The sequence below is a fragment of the Lutra lutra genome, chromosome 1, assembly GCF_902655055.1.
Source record: "Lutra lutra chromosome 1, mLutLut1.2, whole genome shotgun sequence".
Classification (NCBI taxonomy): domain Eukaryota; kingdom Metazoa; phylum Chordata; class Mammalia; order Carnivora; family Mustelidae; genus Lutra; species Lutra lutra.
The window spans coordinates 204,143,329-204,164,613 of record NC_062278.1 but is presented as its reverse complement, the minus strand read 5'-3'; the positions used below and the strand labels follow the sequence as shown (position 1 = coordinate 204,164,613).

Here is a 21,285-nt window from a genome sequence, read left to right as displayed (position 1 = left end):
GTATTCTAACAAATGAATGGCTGATTTATAAATACCCTTGGGTACCCTGCCACTAAGTTAGGGCTGACATAGCTTTAACCTGGAAACATGTAAAGCAGGTGTTCACTAGTTGCCTATCACTGCTGTTAAGTTATCTCTACATTGGTCCTATAGAATGTATTTTTTTGAACTGCCTGGCTTCCTGTGAACCCTTCAAGAATGAATTCATTGCAAAAATATGTTCCTAATTAATTGGACAAATTATCCTGCTATAGAAAGAGATTTAGAATGAATCATTTATATTTTGAAGGACATTTGCTCATTATAATTCTTTGCAAATGAATAAGCTATACACAGGTAGGTCTGTTAGCTTCCCCAGAGAAGAGGGCACATGTGATCTTACAGAATTTGAGATGGCTGTTTTAGTACCATAACACTGGAAGAAGGAAGCTCCTAGTTGGGATATACGTTTCTACCAAACTTCTGGCAAGGGTCATATCTTTGGTAATTTTGTTCCCAAATCTGTTCTTATCATTGGTTTAAATAGGCCCAGCATCTCATGAAGGATTTCTTATATTTAAATGTTTAGTAAGTGATAGAAAACTCATAAGATGAAATTTAAATACTTGAGTGGCTTCTTTGAACTATTTCATGTGCTTTCTCATTGGCCTGGCTTAAAATCTATTAGAGGACTTTTTTGTACTTTTTTGTACTTCTGAGACTATTAAAAGCATTCCATGAGTATTTGGTAGCAGGTAAGGAGGAATCACAGCAGTAATGTTTTGGGGATGAAACCTGCTGGAGATTCTCTTTCTGTTTCTGTTCCTATAGTGACAGAAGCCAAGCAAGAATTAATAACCTATCCTCAGCCTCAGAAAACATCCATACCAGCACCATCAGAAAAACAACCCAGCCAGTCCCCAAGGTCAGCTGATAAGGAACCTGAACCCAAGAAGAGAGAAGAAGGACAAGAACCACGCTTGGGACATCAAAAGAGAGAAGGAGAAAGGTATCTGCCTCCTCGAAGGGAAGGGCTCACCTTCCGAAGAGACCGAGAGAAGGAACCATGGTCTGGGGAGACACGCCAGGATGGGGAGAGCAAAAGTAAGTGATTTGTCAGGGCACGAACCAGCCTGTGACCACCGCAGTTCGAGTATAGGTGGCCTGTTTTGTGGTTAGGTACCAGGTGTTTCCCACACCCTAGTAAAACTGCTCAGCCTGATTGTGGAGGCTGTTGCTTTCTGCAGGCATTGCTGTAACCAGTCAAAGGAACTTGCATCCTCCAAATAGCAAATTGCTATTCAAATGCAGCAAGACATCATTTTAGTATTTTAGTATTGGCGAAGAAATATTTGAAGTGTATGACCCAGCATTGTTTTATAGAATCAGCCTTGCTAGAGCAGAGTAACATCTGCAGTAAAAAAGGACAATCAAGGACGCCTGGGTGGCTCAGTTGGTTGGGCGGCTGCCTTCGGCTCAGGTCATGATTCTAGCGTCCTGGGATCGACTCCCACATCGGGCTCCTTGCTCGGCGGGGAGCCTGCTTCTCCCTCTGCCTGCCTTTCTGTCTGCCTGTGCTCGCTCTCTCTCCCTCTCTCTCTGACAAATAAATAATAAAATCTTTGAAAAAAAAAAAAAAGGACAATCAGGCTCTGAGGGCTTTGAAAATTAACCTTTCTCTTTCTTTGCTCCTCCCATTCGTATGTGGTTCGTTCAGCAATTATGCTAAAGCGCATCTATCGTTCCACTCCACCTGAGGTCATAGTGGAAGTGCTGGAACCCTACGTCCGCCTTACTACTGCCAATGTCCGTATCATCAAGAACAGAACCGGCCCCATGGGCCACACTTATGGCTTTATTGACCTCGACTCCCATGCGGTAAGTTTCCTCTGCCTTGGAATGGCCAAGGGACAGCTGGCTATAGAAACCTCAAGAAGGTTTGAAGGACTTCCTTATCATTGGAATTCTCATGTGCTACCTGGTATCAAAAACCCTCTTGTTCTTTCCTTTAGGTGTAATGGTCATTCAAAGGGGACTGCCTTTGAAAGTTAGAACTCTGGGGCGTCTGGGTAGCTCACTGGGTTAAAGCCTCTGCCTTAGGCTCAGGTCATGATCCCAGGGTCCTGGGATGGAGCCCCACATCCAGCTCTCCTCTCAGCGGGGAGCCTGCCTCCTCCTCTCTCTGCTGCCTGCCTCCCTGCCTACTTGTGATCTCTGTCTGTCAAGTAAATAAATAAAATCTTTAAAAAAAAAAAGAAAGAAAGAAAGAACTCTGAGCATTTTTCTAGATTTGGTTTTGTCTTTTGGTATTTACAATGTCCAATGAAAATAACATGAGAACTTAGTTATTTATGAAGAATCTCTGTACTGAACCTTGCAAGCTTTAGTAAATTTTCTAGTTTCTTAAATTTGTTTTGCTCAGCCATAAATGATTTTATATTTGATGGTAACAGGACATTTTCTCTTTTTCCTTAAAATGTTTTTTAAGAGACTCCTGTGGCTTGAATTTTTAGTTGTGGGGCCCTTTTCTATGGAAATAACATGAAAGTAGTAATGAAAATCATTGATATTTTTCTTTTTCTTTTTTTTTTTTTTTTAAGATTTTTATTTGAGAGAGAAAGGGCATGAGTTTGGGTGGGGGTGGCAGAGGCAGAGGGAGAAGCAGCCTCCCCACTGAGCAGGGAGCCCGACGGGGGGCTTGATCCCAGGACCCTAGAACCCTGGGATCATGTCCTGAACCAAAGGCAGATGGTCGGGGCACCTAGATGGCTCAGTGGGTTAAAGCCTCTGCCTTTGGCTTAGGTCATGATCCCAGGGTGCTGGGATCAAGCCCCATATCTGGCTCTCTGCTCAGCGGGGAGCCTGCTTCCCCCTCTCTCTCTGCCTGCCTCTCTGCCTACTTGTGATCTCTCTATCAAATCAATAAATAAAATCTTTTTTTTAATAAAAAAAAAAAAAGGCAGGTGGTCAATTGACTGAGCCACCCAGGTGCCCCTCGTTGGTATTTTTTAGATTCATGTTCAGAAGTCACAAGAGACTTCGTAAACTGTATTTTTGATGCAGTGAGAGTTGCAGCCTAAAAGAAGAGGATTTGAATTTCTGATATCAATACCAGAAACTGATGTCTACTGTGATCACTATTCTGATCAGCCCTTCATCTAGAGTTGCCTATTTTTGCCAGTTTGCTCTTACTATTATAATTATAGCCAGAACATAATGTTCAGTAAATTTTTCTTTTGAGAAGGAAAATCCATGTTCCATTCTCTTGCAAAGGACATGGCCTTTTCTCTCTATGTGCTGCAATGTGTCTTTGGTTTCCCAGGAAGCTCTTCGTGTAGTGAAGATCTTGCAGAACCTTGATCCACCATTTAGTATTGATGGGAAGATGGTAGCTGTAAACTTGGCCACCGGAAAACGAAGGTAAGGCGGAGGAGTGGGGCTCCTTTGTGAGTCCCCTACTCAAGTTCTTGGGAGGCAACTCCTAAAAGGTAGAGATAGTAAGACATGGTACCTTCCAGTGTGGATTTCTTCAGATATGTGTACATGTTTTCTTTTTCTGAAGCTTGGCTTATTCTGACTCTAGTTGTCTTTTGTTTTTGTTTGTTTGTTTTTTCCTTAAATAGCAGTACTAGGTACTTTAGTGCCTTCCCTCTTCGCTGCCTGGTATCTTTGGGTTCCAAATGACACAGTCTTGGATGTGGAGAAAAATCTCGATACATCCTTGCCCCTCGGAATCCTAAGAAAATGCTGTCCTGACTCTCGCACTCCCCTGACCCTGTTCATGCCTCCGGTACCGGGAAATCTGATTCCCCTTCATTCCTGTACTTACCTTGACCCAGGAGTGGTCACTGGGAAGCGGCTGCATGGGAGAGGCAGGCTGGCAGGATGGGGCAGATCGTGCTCTGGCATCTCAGCTCGTTTGCGGTTCTGCTCCGGCAGCAGCTGTGTAGGAGTCTCTGTGCTGCCGGGCCTGCTTGCTCTGGATCTGTTTCTTTCCCTGCAGAATGGGCAAAAGTTAGTTTCTTGGCAAATCCATAGGGTTAGGCAATTCTCAAATGGCTTTTTGTAGCAGACTCAAGATGTTTTGTGTTATTTGTTGCAGAAATGATTCTGGGGACCATTCTGACCACATGCACTACTATCAGGTAGGCTTCGGGAGCTGGGGAGTGCTCTGTCAAAATCCTCAAATGACTGGAAGAGTCATCTTGAATTTTCTCCAGTGGGTGACTGGTAAGGGCTGTCAGAAGTTCCATAATTTTAACTAGCCTTTCTGTGATAGGGTAAAAAGTATTTCCGAGACAGGAGAGGAGGAGGCAGAAATTCAGACTGGGCTCCAGATACAAATCGACAAGGACAACAGTGTGAGTCACTTGTTTTATTTCTATTGCTCTTTTTGACTTGACTGCTTATTAATTGAGATCTTTGTGGTCACAGAGTTAGCAAGAAATACCGTTGACTGGGGATGCTTATTCAGAGAGCACCAGCTGCACGTTCTGCACCTGTGTGGGTTGTCCAGCCCCGTGCTTGGGTTGTTCTCAGTCCCACAGCAGGGCTCTACTGGACAGGGACTAACGTTGGCTCTGGCTTTATTCCTGCTAGCCTCGTCTGACTGCTACATATATGATTCTGCTACTGGCTACTATTATGACCCTTTGGCAGGAACTTACTATGACCCAAACACCCAGGTGAGTTTTTGGTTTGTTTACTTTATCAGTGATTCTTTTGAGAAAAGTACCTATAATTTGTTGGTTTGAAGATTTTATTCCCTGGATTTTTGGTTGCTTATTACGTGAAAAGTAGAAAAGTTTAAACCTCATGGAAGTTGAAATACTTCTCCATTTCTGGCAGCTGCTGTTACACTGTCTGTATCTCATGTCTAGCCTGGTGTTTTTTGAAGTCCGCATCATATATTGAGTTGTATTTACTGAGTTGTGTTCATTCAGGATTTACAGATGGTGACCTTTGTGTTAACTGTTGTCTATAGAGAAAATCAGTGCTTTGTGGCATTATAGGTAAGAATAGTGCTGCTCTTGGAAAAATGGACAGTGAGTGGTCTGGATAGGTCCTGGCCCCTGGAGTGGGTTTCAAGATTGTTTGATGCGGTCTCTTCTTAGGTTTGTGAGGGAGAGAGCTTTTCTTTCTTCCAGAAGGGAACTTGTTCCTTAGACCTAAAATTAACTGGGGAAGTGAGATATTCTGTAGACTTAACAGTTTCTAACTGAATTGCAGCAAGAAGTCTATGTGCCCCAGGACCCTGGATCACCTGAAGAAGAAGAGATCAAGGAAAAGAAGTCCACCAGTCAAGGAAAGTCAAGTAGTAAGAAGGAAGCATCTAAAAGAGATGGCAAGGAGAAAAAAGACCGAGGAGTGACAAGGGTAAGAGGACTTGTGAATCTTCTTTACCAGACAATTACAGATTCAAATAAAGGCTTTATAGAGGAGATCTAGGGTTGAGGTGTGAAGTTACCAAAAAAGCAGACAATCCCCTTGCGTCTTACAGCTGGTGGTAACTCTTTCACAAATGCAAAAACTGTGGATGGCAGAACAAAGTGACTCAGCTAAACCCTAACACCTGGGCTCCACGTAGTTTCACTTTCCTACACCCCCTCTTCAGTGCTTGACTCTGTATACACATTTCTGTAGGTATAATTGTAGCAGAGGTTACCATTCTGTATTCTCTGCTCCGTTTATATTTGCTCTTAAGTAGTTTTTCCATAGTTCTATAATACTTAATTATTTATAATTATTTATAATATTTGTTGGTTTTTTTTTTTTTAATTTATTTATTTGACAGAGAGAGATCACAAGTAGATGGAGAGGCAGGCAGAGAGAGAGAGGGAAGCAGGATCTCTGCCGAGCAGAGAACCCGATGCGGGACTCGATCCCAGGACCCTGAGATCATGACCTGAGCCGAAGGCAGCGGCTTAACCCACTGAGCCACCCAGGCGCCCTATTTATAATATTTGGATTCAGCTTTTGCCACTTGCTTTTTTTTTTTTTTTTTTTCTTAAGATTTTATTTACTTGTCAGGATAGAGAGTGCACAGAAGCAGGGGAAACTTCCCAACTGTATTCCCAATCATTTGTAAAATAAGGGTATTAATGCCTATCTGGGAGGGTTGTAGTAAAGGCTGAGGACAGTAATGCATATAAATGTCTCATCTGGTGCCTGAGATATAGTGATCACTCAGTATATACTGAATGTTATGTTTTCAAAGGCTTTTTATTTTGAAATCATTATAGCAGCATTTCAGATACTTCACAAATTAGGAGTTTTTGGAAAATCTGATTAATTTCAACAGGGCTCTTAGCCCAGCTTTAATGAGTATCATATAAGAATTATGGGTTTAATCAGTTTCAGGAAAATGCCACTGAGGGGACAGCCCCCCCAGAGGATGTCTTTAAGAAGCCCCTGCCTCCCACTGTGAAGAAGGAAGAAAGTCCTCCACCAGTAAGGCTAAGCCAACACCCAGGGCTGGGGCTGGAGCTGGGGATAGGGTTGGTTCTGAATGGGAAGGGAAGTTCAAAGGCTGATGTTTCACTTTGGTGTTGGTCCTTTTGTTCTCTCTACCGAACAAACAAGGACTTTCCTTGAGTATGAGCATGAGATAAATGTTCCTGTCTGCTAATAGGCACCCTGCACCATTCCCATCAGACAAGGGAATGTCTGGCCCTTTTTAAGTTACAATCTTGGTCTTGTTAATCCTTCTAAAAGACGCATTTTCCTGGCCCCGATTTTTCCTGCCTTTTGGTGCTGTGTACGAAGCTCAGGTGTGGAGTGCATGTGTGGTCATTTTTATGGTTTACCTGTCTGGCCAAAGTGAATGATGCTAAAATTAGTACCCATTTTTTAGATGCATTAAAGTGATGGTCTCCTCTAATCATGGGGATTCTGATTAAATGTAAATATGTAGCAATAGTGATCATGCTTTATTTTTTATTTCGATTGATCACATGCCCATGACCATGCATCATTATTTCACAATTCTATAAACTACTCATAAATACTCTTCCCTTGTCCCATTATTAGTTTAATTCATTGTAGCATCAGTCCTGACCATGCCTTTACCTCGCTCAGGAGCTCAGTGTCTACCTGAGAGCTTATTCTTCATTTGCTTTCAGTCCACCTCCTAAATCCCTTTTGCTATAGGGGTTACTGTAGCCCTTCATAAAGTTTATCTTTCCTTTTCTCCTGGGTTACGGTAACCTGAGGGGTTGCTGCTATCTCTTCCTCTTTGTAACCTGTAACTTCTTAACTCTCCCTGCCTCTATGTCAGTTCTCCTTTCCCTTCTTTCTCTTCACTGTTCTGTTGCTAGAGTCACTTCTGAGGGAATCTTTCTGGTTTTATCTGAGCAATCCAGGAGAAAAGTCAAGCTTGAACATGTTGCTTCCATGGGGGAAATGAGCAGTGTGGTCATTAATCATCATTTTAATCATTAATCTTCATTTTAAGCCCAATTCACTATTCAAACTAAAAGAGAAGAAATGAGATACCCATATTGGAATATCCAAAAAACAGGCCCCACAGTATAGGTTGAGGTTGGTATTAATCTCTGGCCTTCTCCTGTCAGCCTAAGGTGGTAAACCCACTCATCGGCCTCCTGGGTGAATATGGAGGAGACAGTGACTATGAGGAAGAAGAAGAGGAGGAGCAGCCGCCTCCTCCACAGCCCCGCACAGCCCAGCCCCCACAGAGGGAGGAGCTGACCAAGAAGGAGAATGAAGAAGATAAACTCACTGACTGGAATAAACTGGCTTGTCTGCTCTGCAGAAGGCAATTTCCCAACAAAGAAGTTCTGATCAAACACCAGCAGCTCTCAGACCTGCATAAGGTATGGGGTAGCGGACCTGACTTTGAAATGTTGGCCTCTTACCATCGTGTATTACAGTCCAGTGAATTGTTCCTCCACCTTTTGTCAGGAGTTGCTTTGCATTAAGGCTGTGCCCACCTTCAGAAACCTTGGTGTGTAGACCCAAGGCAGGCAGCCACAGCTGTGCTGAAGACAGGAAGGGAGGGAGTCATCAAGTAGGAAGCTTGTTTGCTGAGTTTCTCATCATAGCTCTTCCATTAACCTAACAATTGGACTTCAGATAAGCCTCTTCTCTTCTGTGATATTTGGTGGCTTCCTCTGGTTCTGCCTAGTTCTGATACTGTGCAGTTTTCCCAAAGGTGGGTCACATTCTGCCATCTCTTCATGTGGTGAGTCACTGCTGTAAGCGGGGGCACAACGTCTGCCGTTGGAGAGTTAACCTGACGCACACTGGCCCTCCCCTGTGTCTTCCTGCTCAGATGTACTGGCCAAAGAGCCAAATTCTGGACAAATAAAACCCCTAGATAGACTCTTGTTCTCAGTATAGGGTGATTTATTTCACACTCCTTCTCTAGCAGATGTTGCTAGAGCCGGTGAGGAAATCAGATTTAGACTTTCCTTCAATATAAAGTCCAAAGTCTTTTGTAGATAAAAGCTGAGAAGCTCTGCTTTTGGTAATAGACCTCCCTCTTCTCCCAGCTGCCTCTGTGGAGGCTCTGCAGAGTTTCTAGGGGTCTGAGAAGTTCCTCACAGTCCCTGTAACAGATTACCTCCCAGGTCCCTTTGACCTCGAATTCTGAGTCATGAGACTGACACATTCAAATTTTAGCTCTTTGGGGGCTCCTGGCTGCCCCAGTGTGACTCTTGATCTTGGGGTTGTGAGTTCAAGCCCCACATTGGGTGTAGAGCTTACTTTAAAAAAAATTAAATTAAAAAAAAAGTTAAAGGATGTATAAAATTAAATAATAATAGATTTCAGCTCTCTGATGAAAATGCTAATAAATGGCTGATGTCAGGAAAGAGGAGCCAGAAATCTGGTGAATCCACGAATTGAACTGACTCTGGGACAGTGGAAAGTGGACTTTAGTACTTTTTTCCTTTCCTTGCAGTGATCTAGTGCAAAGAATCCCCATTCATACTGTACTGGACCCCTTAGGTTTCTTACATACGCTGGAGGGTATTGTGTAGTAGAGCCATGCTCGAGAAGTGTGGGACCCTTAAGGAACACAGGACTCTCCAAGCAGTCTTTTTGTTCTTTTAGCACCTTGGGTTCTCCTTTTCATGTTTTTCTGGGGACTTGAAAAATCTGATAGTGTCCAAGGATGGTGAGTGGTGGTGGTGATGGTGGTGGTGGTGGTAGGAAGATCATTTGGGCATTCAGTTTTCTCCACTGATGTTCTCAGATTCCCCTCTCTCATAATTTTTACATTAGATAAAAACTTATAAACCAGTTTTGTGTTTTCTGCATTTTTTAAAAAAGTTTTATTTATTTGAGAGACAGAGTGCAGGGTGGGGTGTGGAGGCAGGAGGAGCAAAGGGAGAGAATCTCAAGCAGACTCCCTCCTGAGCACAGAGTCTGATTCAGGGCTTGATCTCATGACCCTGAAATGACCTGAGCTGAAATCAAGAGTCAGACAGTTAACCGACTGAGCCACCCAGGTGCCCCTGTTTTCTGCATTTGGAGAGAAGTAGAATGAAGGTCTCTCTTGGACCACACCATGTAACTAAATAATCTGTGGGACAAGCCAACATTACAACTTGGGTTCCTATTGGAGAGCCTTAAGCCAGTCCGGTTAGGAATTGTTGATTACAGGGTACAGTGATCACTCAGGAGAGTTGGTCAGTGAAAGAAGCCATAGTCCCAAAGTAGCTATTGAGAAAGACCTAGAGGCATTTTCTAGGACCACTTTTTCTAGACCTGTACTCCTAGAACTTTCTGTCTTCTCAGCAAAACCTGGAAATCCATCGGAAGATAAAACAATCTGAGCAGGAGCTAGCCTATCTGGAAAGGAGAGAACAGGAGGTAAGTTTTGATGACCTTTTAACTCCCTTGACCTCAACTCTTTACTCTCTGGTGTGGAATTTGTAGGCTGTACTGAAGACAGAGAATGAAGAGGACCTAAAAGATGGTTTATACATTTATCAAAACCCATCAAACTACATTATAATGAGTGCACTTCATTGTTTATAAAATTATACTTTAATAAAATTGATAAATATATATATATATATATTTTTTAAAGATTTTATTTATTTATTTGACAGAGAGAGACCACAAGTAGTTACAGAGGCAGGCAGAGAGAGAGAGGAGGAAGCAGGCTCCCTGCCAAGCAGAGAGCCCGATGTGGGGCTCGATCCCAGGACCCTGAGATCATGACCTGAGCCGAAAGCAGAGGCTTAACCCACTGAGCCACCCACGCGCCCCCGAGATATATATTTTATTTAATTTATTTATTTATTTATTTATTTTTTTAGAAAATTGCAAATAAAAAGTTTAATTTCAGAAACTGCGTCGAGATATATATTTTAAAAGGGTGGTAGTTTAAGGTCTCCAAACAGGTCAAACAAATAGCATTTTCCTTTCCTGCCCAGCTTTTAAAATCAGTGAAGGTAGGGCTGCTGAAATACCATTTTTTACTATCAGAGGCTAAGTTAGAAGAAGCAGTTTAGTGTAGAGCCAAATGGACTTGTTACCTGGATCACGTAATTAGGCAGACTCCCCTACAGATAGCCCCAAGCTTCACTGCCCGGGCCAGATCTTATGTGATGGGTAGGAATCCTCCTGTGGAGGCCTACTGGAGAGCACCTCCTCAGAAGAGGTAAACACAGCTGTAGGACAAGCACACCAGCTCATTCTTCTCAAATTTACCAATCAGAGAAGCCACTGCTTTCTCAAGAAGAGTATGTGAAGGAGGAAGAGATTCCAGGAGTTAACAGTTGAACCCCCTTCTCTTTAGAAGGACTATAAGGAATAAAGCAAATCTTCCCCACTATTCAGCTCCCTTAAATGGAAATCTCAGGTCTTTTCTTCTGCTTACCAACAGGGAAGGTTTAAAGAAAGAGGAAGTGATCGCAGGGAAAAGGTCCAATCTTTTGACTCTCCAGAAAGGAAACGAATTAAATACTCCAGGGAAACTGACAGGTAAGTCAGGAACTTTTCATTCAGCCTAAGCCTCAAGCCCTAATGGTGAAACAATCTTCTTCTCCAGCTGCACTGCTTTTTTCTCTCTCAGGGATAACTGAAGTCAGCAGGAGCAGGTTGTTTTTAAACTCCTTGAGTATGAGGTTCACTCCAACCTCTGACCACCCAGCTTCACTCAGGGAATATGTGTGTTTGGCTGGCTGCTTAGCTGCTCTCCTTCTCTCCTCAGTAATGCTGTACCTCCTATGGACCTGATAATGTCATTCTCTTGGGCTTTTTCTTTAGGAAACCTCCGTCCTCACACGTAGGTGCTGAATGAATGGTTGGCTGCTGATGGACCTATATGATCTCTAGATTCCTGTGCTTATTTCCAGTCAGTTCAGAGTGGGGAGCCCAGCAGAGTTAGATAGAATTTGTTGATAACCCATCGTGTCTAGGCACTGTGCTAAGTGCAAGGAATACTCAGGTGGACAAGACCTATAAGAATAAGGAAGGTTCAGGTGATGCTGTGTCTCATAGAGCAGACAATTCCAGTGGAGAAGGGAAGGTCATTTCAGTAACTTGGAGCAAACCGCATACGTTATGGATGAGAGAGAGAGAAGTCATATGATGCATTTGAAAAATTGTAAGTAGCCTGATGGAGGCCAGCTCAGGAAGTTCATACTCCTTGAATACCATGCTAAGACTTTGTCTTAGGGCAGCAGGAGGTTATGAAATGATTTTAAGGAGGGTGCTGATCTGATGAGACTTGAACAGGTCTATATGTTGGTAAGCAAAAGAGCAGCTAATAGCCAGGGTAACTTATGCCTGTGGGGATGGGAGAGATCATTGATGGAGAAAGGCCCCAAAGGAGGGTTGATGGGGTCTGGGGCTCTGACATCCCAACTTATTTGCTCACTGCCCACAGTAAGATTATTTTTTAATCATGGCCCAATAATCATGTGTGTGTAAGTACCAAAAAAGAGATCTTCATGAAAATTACTTACTGTATATGATAAGCTCTGGTATTTTTATTCTAGCTTTTTCTATTTGTATTCTTTTTTTTTTCTTTTTTTTAAGGATGAGTGGTTTTTAAATTTTTTTTAAGATTTTATTTATTTAAAAAAAAAAAAGATTTTGGGGTGCCTGGGTGGCTCAGTGGGTTAAGCCGCTGCCTTCGGCTCAGGTCATGATCTCGGAGTCCTGGGATCGAGCCCCGCATCGGGCTCTCTGCTCAGCAGGGAGCCTGCTTCCTCCTCTCTCTCTGCCTGCCTCTCTGCCTGCTTGTGATCTCTCTGTCAAATAAATAAATAAAATCTTTTAAAAAAAAAATTAAAAAAAAAATAAAAGATTTTATTTATTTTATTATTTATTTGACTGGGAGAAAGAGATCACAAGTAGGCAGAGAGGCAGCAGAGAGAGGAGGAAGCAGGCTCCCTGCTGAGCAGAGAGACCAATGCGGGGCTCGATCCCAGGACCCCAAGATCATGACCCGAGCCATAGGCAGAGGCCCAACCCACTGAGCCACCCAGGCGCCCCAGGATGAGTGATTTTTTTTAAAAGATTTGTTTATTTTGAGAGAGAGAGAGTGAGAGTGCACACACGTGAGCAAAGGGAGAGGGAGAATCTCAGGCAGACTCCCTGCTGATCATGGAGCTTTATCCCACGACCCCGAGATCATGACTTGAGCCAAACAAAAGCTAGACACTCAACCAATTGAGCCAGGTGCCCTGTTTGCATTCTTTTTTTTTTTTTTTTTTTTTTTTTTTTTTTTTTAAGATTTTATTTCTGGGGCGCCTGGGTGGCTCAGTGGGTTAAGCCACTGCCTTCGGCTTGGGTCGTGATCTCAGGGTCCTGGGATCGAGCCCCGCATCGGGCTCTCTGCTCGGCGGGGAGTCTGCTTCCCTCTCTCTCTCTGCCTGCCTCTCTGCCTACTTGTGATCTCTCTCTGTCAAATAAATAAAATCTTAAAAAAAAAGATTTTATTTCTTTATTTGACAGAGATCACAAGTAGATAAAGAGGCAGGCAGAGAGAGAGAGGAAGTAAGGCAGGCTCCCTGCCAAGCAGAGAGCCCGATGAGGGGCTCCATCCCAGGACCCTGGGATCATGACCTGAGCCGAAGGCAGAGGCTTAACCCACTGAGCCACCCAGGTGCATTCTTAAGAAGTGCTAAGGAAGGACCACTTAAACAATGTAACATCCTACTAGGTCATTCTCTGCAATTCGAAATATACTGGGCTAAGCCAAAGGTAAAGGAGTCATTAAGGAGGAAGGACACCTTAGCCCTGAGTGAGTTGGGCTGGGCTCAGAAAGATACCCTTCTGTATTCTTGGCACCCATCACACCACATTCTGCTGGTTCCCTTCCTTATTAGTCTTCTCCCGTGCTTCTCTTAGTTTTCAGGGAATTCCAGATATTCTCCAGGACTCTGCCCTCAGTGCTCTGTAATTCTTGTTGTTCTACCTCTTGACCTAGACCCAAGGCCACAGTCATCACTAACAAGCTAACAGGTCCCTATGACTCCATTCCAAGGCAGTTTGGTTTTCTGAGAGCAAAATTAAACGATTTCTGTTTACCTCCTGGGAATGTCCTTGTGGAGACCTCTTAGGCTCCTCACTCTAAGCAATGACTCAGTATTATATTCCATATCATATTCAGGTCCAGTTCTGCTAAACCTGCTGTGTGTTCCTCTTTCAGAGTAGTTACATCACTGCATCATGGCCTGCCTGGTCTGACCCAGTCTTCCTGCTTTATCCCCTTTATCATTACTGGCCACATCCCTAATTAAGTTTTTTCCCCCTTTCTAGCTCACCTCCAAATTGGACTCTACTCTCCGTCTCTGTTCTTCAACCTCTAGTGTACACTCTACCCTGGCACCAAAACCATTTTGTGAACAGAAATCTCCTAAAACTTGCCTTTTTATGAGGGCATACCTTGCTTATTAGAAGGAGGCCTGGAGTCCAGGGGTTTTTTTGGCCCAAAGGATGAAGTCCAGAATCATGATTTAGCGTGAAGTTTCGAGGCTTTCCAGTCTAGCCCAAGAAGCCTTTGTCAGTTCCTACAATTCCTCTCCTAGACAAATTGTATTCTTTAACTTCTTATTTATGGCCTCCTTTCCTCTCATGCTTTTTAGTCAGTTCGGATGTGCCCTCTTGTTGGAATTCGTCATTTTTGATGATGCTCCTTCAGAGCTTGTGTCTTCTCTGATGTATTTCCATAGGAGATGTCTCCTGATCCTACATCCCTGGCTGAGTTATCCTTTTCATGTCCTTCCCCATGAATAGGGATGGGTCTTGGGCATCTCTGTATCCCTAGGACAAAAGCCTGTTGCAGAGATAGCAGGCACTCAGAAGTATTCCCTAATACACTTCAGAGGAAGCAAATATGAATCAAGACAACAGAGGTTTTTATTAGGGTCACTTTGAAAGTGATGGTATGTAAGTACATCTGTTCTTTTCGCAGTGATCGCAAACCTGTTGGTAAAGAAGGAATCGACAGTAGCAACAAAGGAGGCTGTGTCCAACAGACTGCTGGCTGGAGGAAGGGGGCGGGCCTCGGGTATGGCCATCCCGGATTGGCTTCAGCAGAGGAGGTGAAATGGTTTCCGTCTTTTGGGGGTGGCGTGAACCTGGAATGTACTTAACGTTCTCTCTTTTAGTCAGTCTTGATTACTGGATAATAGATGGGCATTCTGGGCCCTTGTAATTTTGGTTGGCTGTGGGAAAAGGAGAAAAGTGGAAATGGGGCTCATCTTACTCTTAAACGGAGTAAAAGGTGGGGTATTACAGGAATCAGGCAATTTGAAACTGGCAAATCATTTGGTGACAAGAACCAGGGAACCTGCAGTAAAAGGAACAAAAGCATCTGAGAGGCATCGTCATCAGAGGAACTGAAATAACTAAAATATGAGGAGGGCAAGGTTAGTCCTGGTTCTCATGAAGGGCTCTGCCTCACTTAGTTCAGGAAGAGAAGAGAGCAAAGGTTTTAAGAGGGAATGTTGCCCATTTTGTGTTGGCTTGGTCCCCCTCTGAACATGCCAACTGGAGGAGACTGGCTTCTCAAGTCTGGTATTAAATCCCATATCCTGAAGTCATGGCATCACCACCCTCCTTATTCATCTTGGGTTTTGTTTATTAATTAAACATTCTAAAAAATTCCCCCAAATCCTGATCCTTACTGGTCCACAAATACTTGTAATCAAAGGCCAGCCCTGAGGCTTATTAATTGATAGAGCCCACTTCATTGTTTGTCTTTGTGTTACAGACTGAAGGCCGGATAAGGGGGCCCAGTGTGGGGGCTCCAGGAAGAACCAGCAAGAGACAGTCCAACGAGACTTACCGAGATGCTGTGCGAAGAGTCATGTTTGCTCGGTATAAAGAACTAGATTAAAGAATGGAGACAAGTCCCTACAGAACACAACCTCCTTCTTGTTTTGTTTGTCCGTCTCTCCTTTTGTTTTGTTACTGTTCTTGCTGCTAGAACTTTTTTAAATAAACTTTTTTTCAGTGTGATTTTTTTTGGTGGTTATATTTTTCTCCCACAGGTGGGTGAGGGTGGGGCTTATGGTAGGAGGAAGAGAGCGCCTTGGTGCAGCCCATTTGAGGTGGCACTGAAATGGCAGCAAGTGCTACCATGAGCCCTGAGACACCACCTGCTGTCAGTATGAGTGGATGTGTTGTGGTGTCCTTTGAACTCTAGCTTGTGTGAGTACTGTCAGATTTTTTTTTTTTTAAGATTTTATTTATTTATTTGACAGAGAGAGATCACAAGCAGGCAGAGAGGCAGGCAGAGAGAGAGGAGGAAGCAGGCTCCCTGCTGAGCAGAGAGCCCGATGCGGGGCTCGATCCCAGGACACTGAGATCATGACCCGAGCCGAAGGCAGCGGCTTAACCCACTGAGCCACCCAGGCGCCCCGAGTACTGTCAGATTTTAAAAATTATTTTCCTGATCTAATTAATGAAAACTGCATCCCATTATTGCTTGCTTCTATTTCTTTGATAACTGCTGAAAGTGAACATATTTCCGTATGTTGGTTTACTATTGAAGTCGTCTTCTGACTTCCCCATTGTTGGTGGGGGGGCAGTGTGATAGCTCTTTTTCTAGGTGCCTGCTGGGCGCTTAATGTGTCACATGTTATGATCACCACAATGAGTTGGCATAGTAAGAATTATTACTCCCCTCCAGCCACTACCCCAGGTTTTCCTTCCCTCCTTGGCTGAAATTCTCCAGAGAGCTGTCTTTGGACACCCTCTTTCAAATCTTTCTTAATTTACCATATTACTCATACCATTTTACAGGATTTGCTTTAAAAGAGAGGGTTGTTTTTAATTTTTTTTTTCTTATTCTTTGAAGTTAAAAGGACAATATCCTATGAACCTATTAAAACTTTAAAAAGTAGGGCGCCTGGGTGGCTCAGTGGGTTAAGCCGCTGCCTTCGGCTCAGGTCATGATCTCAGGGTCCTGGGATTGAGCCCCACATCGGGCTCTCTGCTCAGCAGGGAGCCTGCTTCCCTCTCTCTCTCTGCCTGCCTCTCTGTCTACTTGTGATCTCTGTCTGTCAAATAAATAAATAAAATCTTTAAAAAAAAAAAAAAAAAAAAAAAACTTTAAAAAGTAGTGTGCCTGGGTGGCTCAATCAGTTAAGCAGCCAGCTCTTGGTTTCAGCTCAGGTCACAATCCCAGGGTTCCGAGGTCAAGCCCTGCATCGGGCTCTGCGATTGATGGATAGATAGTCTGCTTGGGGATTCTCTCTTTCCCCGTCCCCAGCTTGCACTCACTCCCTTGCTCTCAAATAAATAAATCTTTAAAATGTAAAAAATAATTCCTCCAGGTAACATATTATAGTACTAAGAATTGCACTTTTCAGATGTCTCCGGAGGAATGCTTTTAGGAAGAGAACTGCAGGTTTAGAAGAGTATGTTGATTGTATAAGGTGGGAGTTTGTAAACTTACCCAACAAGGTGGGACACCTGGGTGGCTCAGTTGGTTAAGTGTCTGCTTTCCCAGGGTCCTGGGATCAAGCCCCTTGTTGGGCTCCCTGCTCAATGGGGAGCCTGCTTGTCCCTCTCCCACTCCCCCTGCTTGTGCTCTCTCTCTCTCTCTCTCTCTCTGTCAAATAAATAAACCTAAAATCTTTTTAAAAAATTAAAAAATAAAAAACTTGGGCGCCTGGGTGGCTCAGTGGGTTAAGCCGCTGCCTTCGGCTCAGGTCATGATCTCAGGGTCCTGGAATCGAGCCCCGCATCGGGCTCACTGCTCAGCAGGGAGCCTGCTTCCCTCTCTCTCTCTCTCTCTCTGCCTGCCTCTCTGCCTGCTTGTGATCTCTCTCTGTCAAATAAATAAATAAAATCTTAAAAAAAAAATAAATAAAAATTAAAAAAATTAAAAAAATAAAAAACTTACCCGTCAAGGGCCAGAGTCAATATTTTATACTTCACAGGTCAAATGATCTCTGTTGAAACTATTCAGCCCTGTTACTGTAGTGAGAGCACAGCCACATTCATAGACAGTAGCAGCAATACATAGACAAGTGATTGTGGCTGAATTCGAATAAAACTTTATTTACAAAAACAGGTTGCAGGCCAGAATTGGCCCACAGGTCTAAGGGCGTAATCTGGTTGCATAAAGCAGAACCAAGGACAGCTCTGTAAAAATAGTATGGAGGTATTACCATTTGAGGGGGATGGGCAGTGAGGGGTGAGAGATGTAAGGAGAGGTAGGTATGTACCAAGAAGAAAACATTTCTAGAAACAGGAATGATATATGTGAAGTTAAATTGTTTGCCATGCTGTCTCCAAATATAATCCGTTTTTCTTTATTAAGTCTTTACCCCTCCCAAAGGGAAAACAAAATCAGGAGCACACTGGCTTAGGGATTAAGAGCAGGGCACCTGGGTGGCTCAGTGGGGTAAGCCTCTGCCAGCTCAGGTCATGATCTCAGGCTCCTCTGCTCAGCGGGGAACCTGCTTCCTCCTTTCTCTCTGCCTGTCTCTCTGCCTACTTGTGATCTCTGTCGGTCAAATAAATAAAATCTTAAAAAAAAAAAAGCCCCAGGTTCTGGGCCTTGCTACCACTAGTGCAGCCTTACAGAGGATGGGTCATTGGACTCTTGGCTGCAGACAGATGCAGTGCAGTAGCCCTCTGGTCTGAAGGCCTGCAGGTACCTGTGGTGCATCTCATTTTTTTTTTTTTTAAGATTTTTATTTATTTATTTGACACACACAGAGAGAAATCACAAGTAGGCAGAGAGGCAGGCAGAGAGAGACGGGGAAGCAGGCTCGCCGCTGAGCAGAGAGCCCGATGCTGGGCTCGATCCCAGGACCCTGAGATCATGACCTGAGCCGAAGGCAGAGGCTTAACCCACTGAGCCACCCAGGCACCCCGTGCATCTCATTTTTGAGTACATCAATGAGCACATCAATATACTTCTTGAAAGCTGATCCAAGTTTGTCCTTAACTGGCCAAACCAGGTTTTCCTTCTAACTTTGTATTACCCGTTTGGGCCTAAACTGTGGAACACTTCAAATGCTCCACTACTGAAGACTCTTTTATGGACTAGTTAGTTAACTCCAGTTCATTGGCTCCCCAGCAGAAGCACCACTGAGTTCCCTAGTGGTCGTTCTATGAATGTTTTGAGAGCCCACTCTACTTGTCACTGGGGCTTCTAGCAAGATCAGTGTTGGTCTCTGTGCCCATAGGATTTAGTCATTGAGGAAGATGGATGTTGAACAATTGCTGATGTGATGAGAGACAGTACAGCAAGCTTTTGGCAGCATCTTCTCTGAAGAAAGTAAGCTCAGACCTCAAACTAGTTTACCTAGTTTTGTTTTCCAACTTTATTTTGCCACTTAAATGGAAATTTTGTGGTTGAAAATATGGACTTAAATGCTCCATATATTTTTAAGGAACTACTTTGGGTATTGATGAAAGGAATGGATGTGAAAAATGTGTCACCCTACCATGTCCCCGGGCAGTTCCCTGAGGCTTTGATCAGAATGCCAGCTACATCAGGACAGAGAGATCTTGGGTAATTTTTTTTTACTACTATATCCTTAGGGGCTAACACAATAGGTACCCTATAAGTGAGTGAATAATGCCTTGTTCATAGGTCTATATAAAATACTTGTTGAATTAAATTTTGATTGCATATCTCTGCCAATTCATCAAAGCTCAGCTCTGACAAATTTGTTTCTTGGTATAGGTGAGAGTTCTCTCATGTAAGTCTTCTTATTTTGGAGTAGTATTTTCATGGTCTGAGATCAAAACATATGAAGTACTTTTTTCTTTTGCTAAGTGGTGGGAAATTAAGGCAAAAAAGATCATTTCGGGGGCATCTGGGTGGCTTACTGGGTTAAGCCTCTGCCTTTGGCTCAGGTCATGATCTCAGGGTCCTGGGATCGAGCCCAGCATCGGGCTCTCTGCTCAGCACGGAGCCTGCTTCCCCCTCTCTCTCTGCCTGCCTCTCTGCCTACTTGTGATCTCCCTTTCTCTGTCAAATAAATAAATAAAATCTTTTTTTTAAAGCATTTCATTAAGAGAACTTTTTTTTTTAACCTCAGAACATTAGGAAAAGCAGTCTTAAAGAACTTTGCCTAATATTGAACATACATGGCTTTATTCAAAACAAAAAAACAGGGTGCCTGGCTGGCTCAGTAGGTGGAGCATGCAACTTTTGATCTCAGGTTTATGGGTCTGAGCCACATGTTGAATGTGGAGATTACTTCAGAATAAATATTTTTTAAGTACTTACTTTTAAAGATTTTATTTGACAGAGAGATAGCACAAGTAAGCAGAGCATCAGGGAGATGAAGAAGCAGGCTCCCTGCTGAGCAGGGAGCCCGATGTGAGGCTTGATCCCAGGACCCCGGGACCATGACCTGAGCCAAAGGCAGTTGCCTAACTGACTGAGCCACCCAGGCACCCCTATTTATTTGAGTGAGAATGAGTGAGTGAGAGCAAGCAGGGGGAGGGAGAGGAACAAGCAGACTCTGCCCTGAGTGTGGAGCCTGATGTGGGGTTTGATCCCACAACCCCAAGATCATGACCTGAGCCAAAATTGAGAGTTGGACACCTGACTGACTGAGCCATCCCAGCACCCCAAGAAAATACACTTGGGAGCCTTCTGTTGGTCGCATACTTCTAGTTTTTTCTGATGATGTAAGTTTTACATACATCTCCTCCCCAGAAGTTGGACACTGTATATAAATACATATACACATATGAAAATGTAGAAGTGTGTATGTGTGTGTGTGTAGGTAGTGCTATGATCTGAATGTGTCCTCTCCCCTCTAAGTTCATACATTGAAATCCTTAACTCTCAAAGGTAATGGTATTAGTAGGACTTTGGGAAATGATTAAGCTCATGAAGATGGAATCATCATAAATGGGATCAGTGCTCTTTTAAAAGAGATCCCACAGAGGTCCCTAGACTCTTCTACATGTGAGGATATAAATCAGCAGCCCGGAAGAGGGCCTTCACTTGACCATGCTGGTACCTTGATCTTGGACTTCCCAGCCTCCAGAACTGTGAGAAATAATTTTTTTGTTGTCTATAAGCTTTGTTGTTTGTTGTTGGTTATAAGCTACCCAGTCTGTGGTATTTCTTTATAGCAGCCTGAATGGAGATGGATGGATGGATGGATGGAGAGAGAGAGGTGAGAGGGAGAGGAAGTTACCCATTTTTCCAAAGTCAGAAATGTCTACCTTTCTTTCTATTGTTAGATTTTTTAATTATCCAAAGAACTTCCAGTGTCCATCACTTAATGCCCTTAATGTAGAATGCCCATAGTTAGAACATGTTTAAAGAACATTTTTCCTGGATGTTTTTCCAAGAAAAAGATTTTCCAGTGTATTTGAAGCTTCTGGTTTGGAATCTACTCCTTAACATCCTTCCATTCTTTTTTTTTTTTTTTAAGATTTTTATTTATTTATTTGACAGACAGAGATCACAAGTAGACAGAGAGGCAGGCAGAGAGAGAGAGAGGAGGAGGAGGAAGCAGGCTCCCTGCAGAGCAGAGAGCCCGATGTGGGGCTCGATCCCAGGACCCTGGGATCATGACCTGAGCTGAAGACAGAGGCCTTAACCCACTGAGCCACCCAGGCGCCCCTCCTTCCATTATTCTTGATGGATCTCTTAGAAAGAGAAGAGTATGGTATGGTTCTCTATAACTGATAGCTTCCCTCTGCCTTTTTTTTTTTTTTTAAGATTTTATTTATTTATTTGACAGACAGAAATCACAAGTAGGCAGAGAGGCCGGCAGAGAGAGAGAGGGAGAAGCAGGCTTCCCGCTGAGCAGAGAGCCCGATGCGGGGCTCGATCCCAGGACCCTGGGATCATGACCTGAGCCGAAGGCAGAGGCTTTAACCCACTGAGCC

At 43.5% G+C, this 21,285-nt stretch overlaps 1 protein-coding gene across 6 annotated transcripts in view; it reads left to right on the top strand.

Moving 5' to 3' along the window:
- Positions 1-15,423, top strand: part of RBM6 (RNA binding motif protein 6) — a 106,074-nt gene extending 90,651 nt beyond the window's left edge. For all 6 annotated transcript variants that reach the window (XM_047693580.1, XM_047693605.1, XM_047693587.1 and 3 more), the window contains 13 exons: positions 811-1,083; positions 1,697-1,857; positions 3,302-3,399; positions 4,082-4,124; positions 4,259-4,340; positions 4,579-4,664; positions 5,209-5,355; positions 6,334-6,429; positions 7,551-7,811; positions 9,739-9,813; positions 10,835-10,932; positions 14,375-14,504; positions 15,176-15,423. In XM_047693580.1, coding sequence (XP_047549536.1) covers positions 811-1,083; positions 1,697-1,857; positions 3,302-3,399; positions 4,082-4,124; positions 4,259-4,340; positions 4,579-4,664; positions 5,209-5,355; positions 6,334-6,429; positions 7,551-7,811; positions 9,739-9,813; positions 10,835-10,932; positions 14,375-14,504; positions 15,176-15,301 — 1,676 coding nt within the window. In that variant the 3' untranslated portion in view covers positions 15,302-15,423. The remainder of the gene's footprint in view (positions 1-810; positions 1,084-1,696; positions 1,858-3,301; positions 3,400-4,081; positions 4,125-4,258; positions 4,341-4,578; positions 4,665-5,208; positions 5,356-6,333; positions 6,430-7,550; positions 7,812-9,738; positions 9,814-10,834; positions 10,933-14,374; positions 14,505-15,175) is intronic.
- Positions 15,424-21,285: the final 5,862 nt, after the last annotated feature.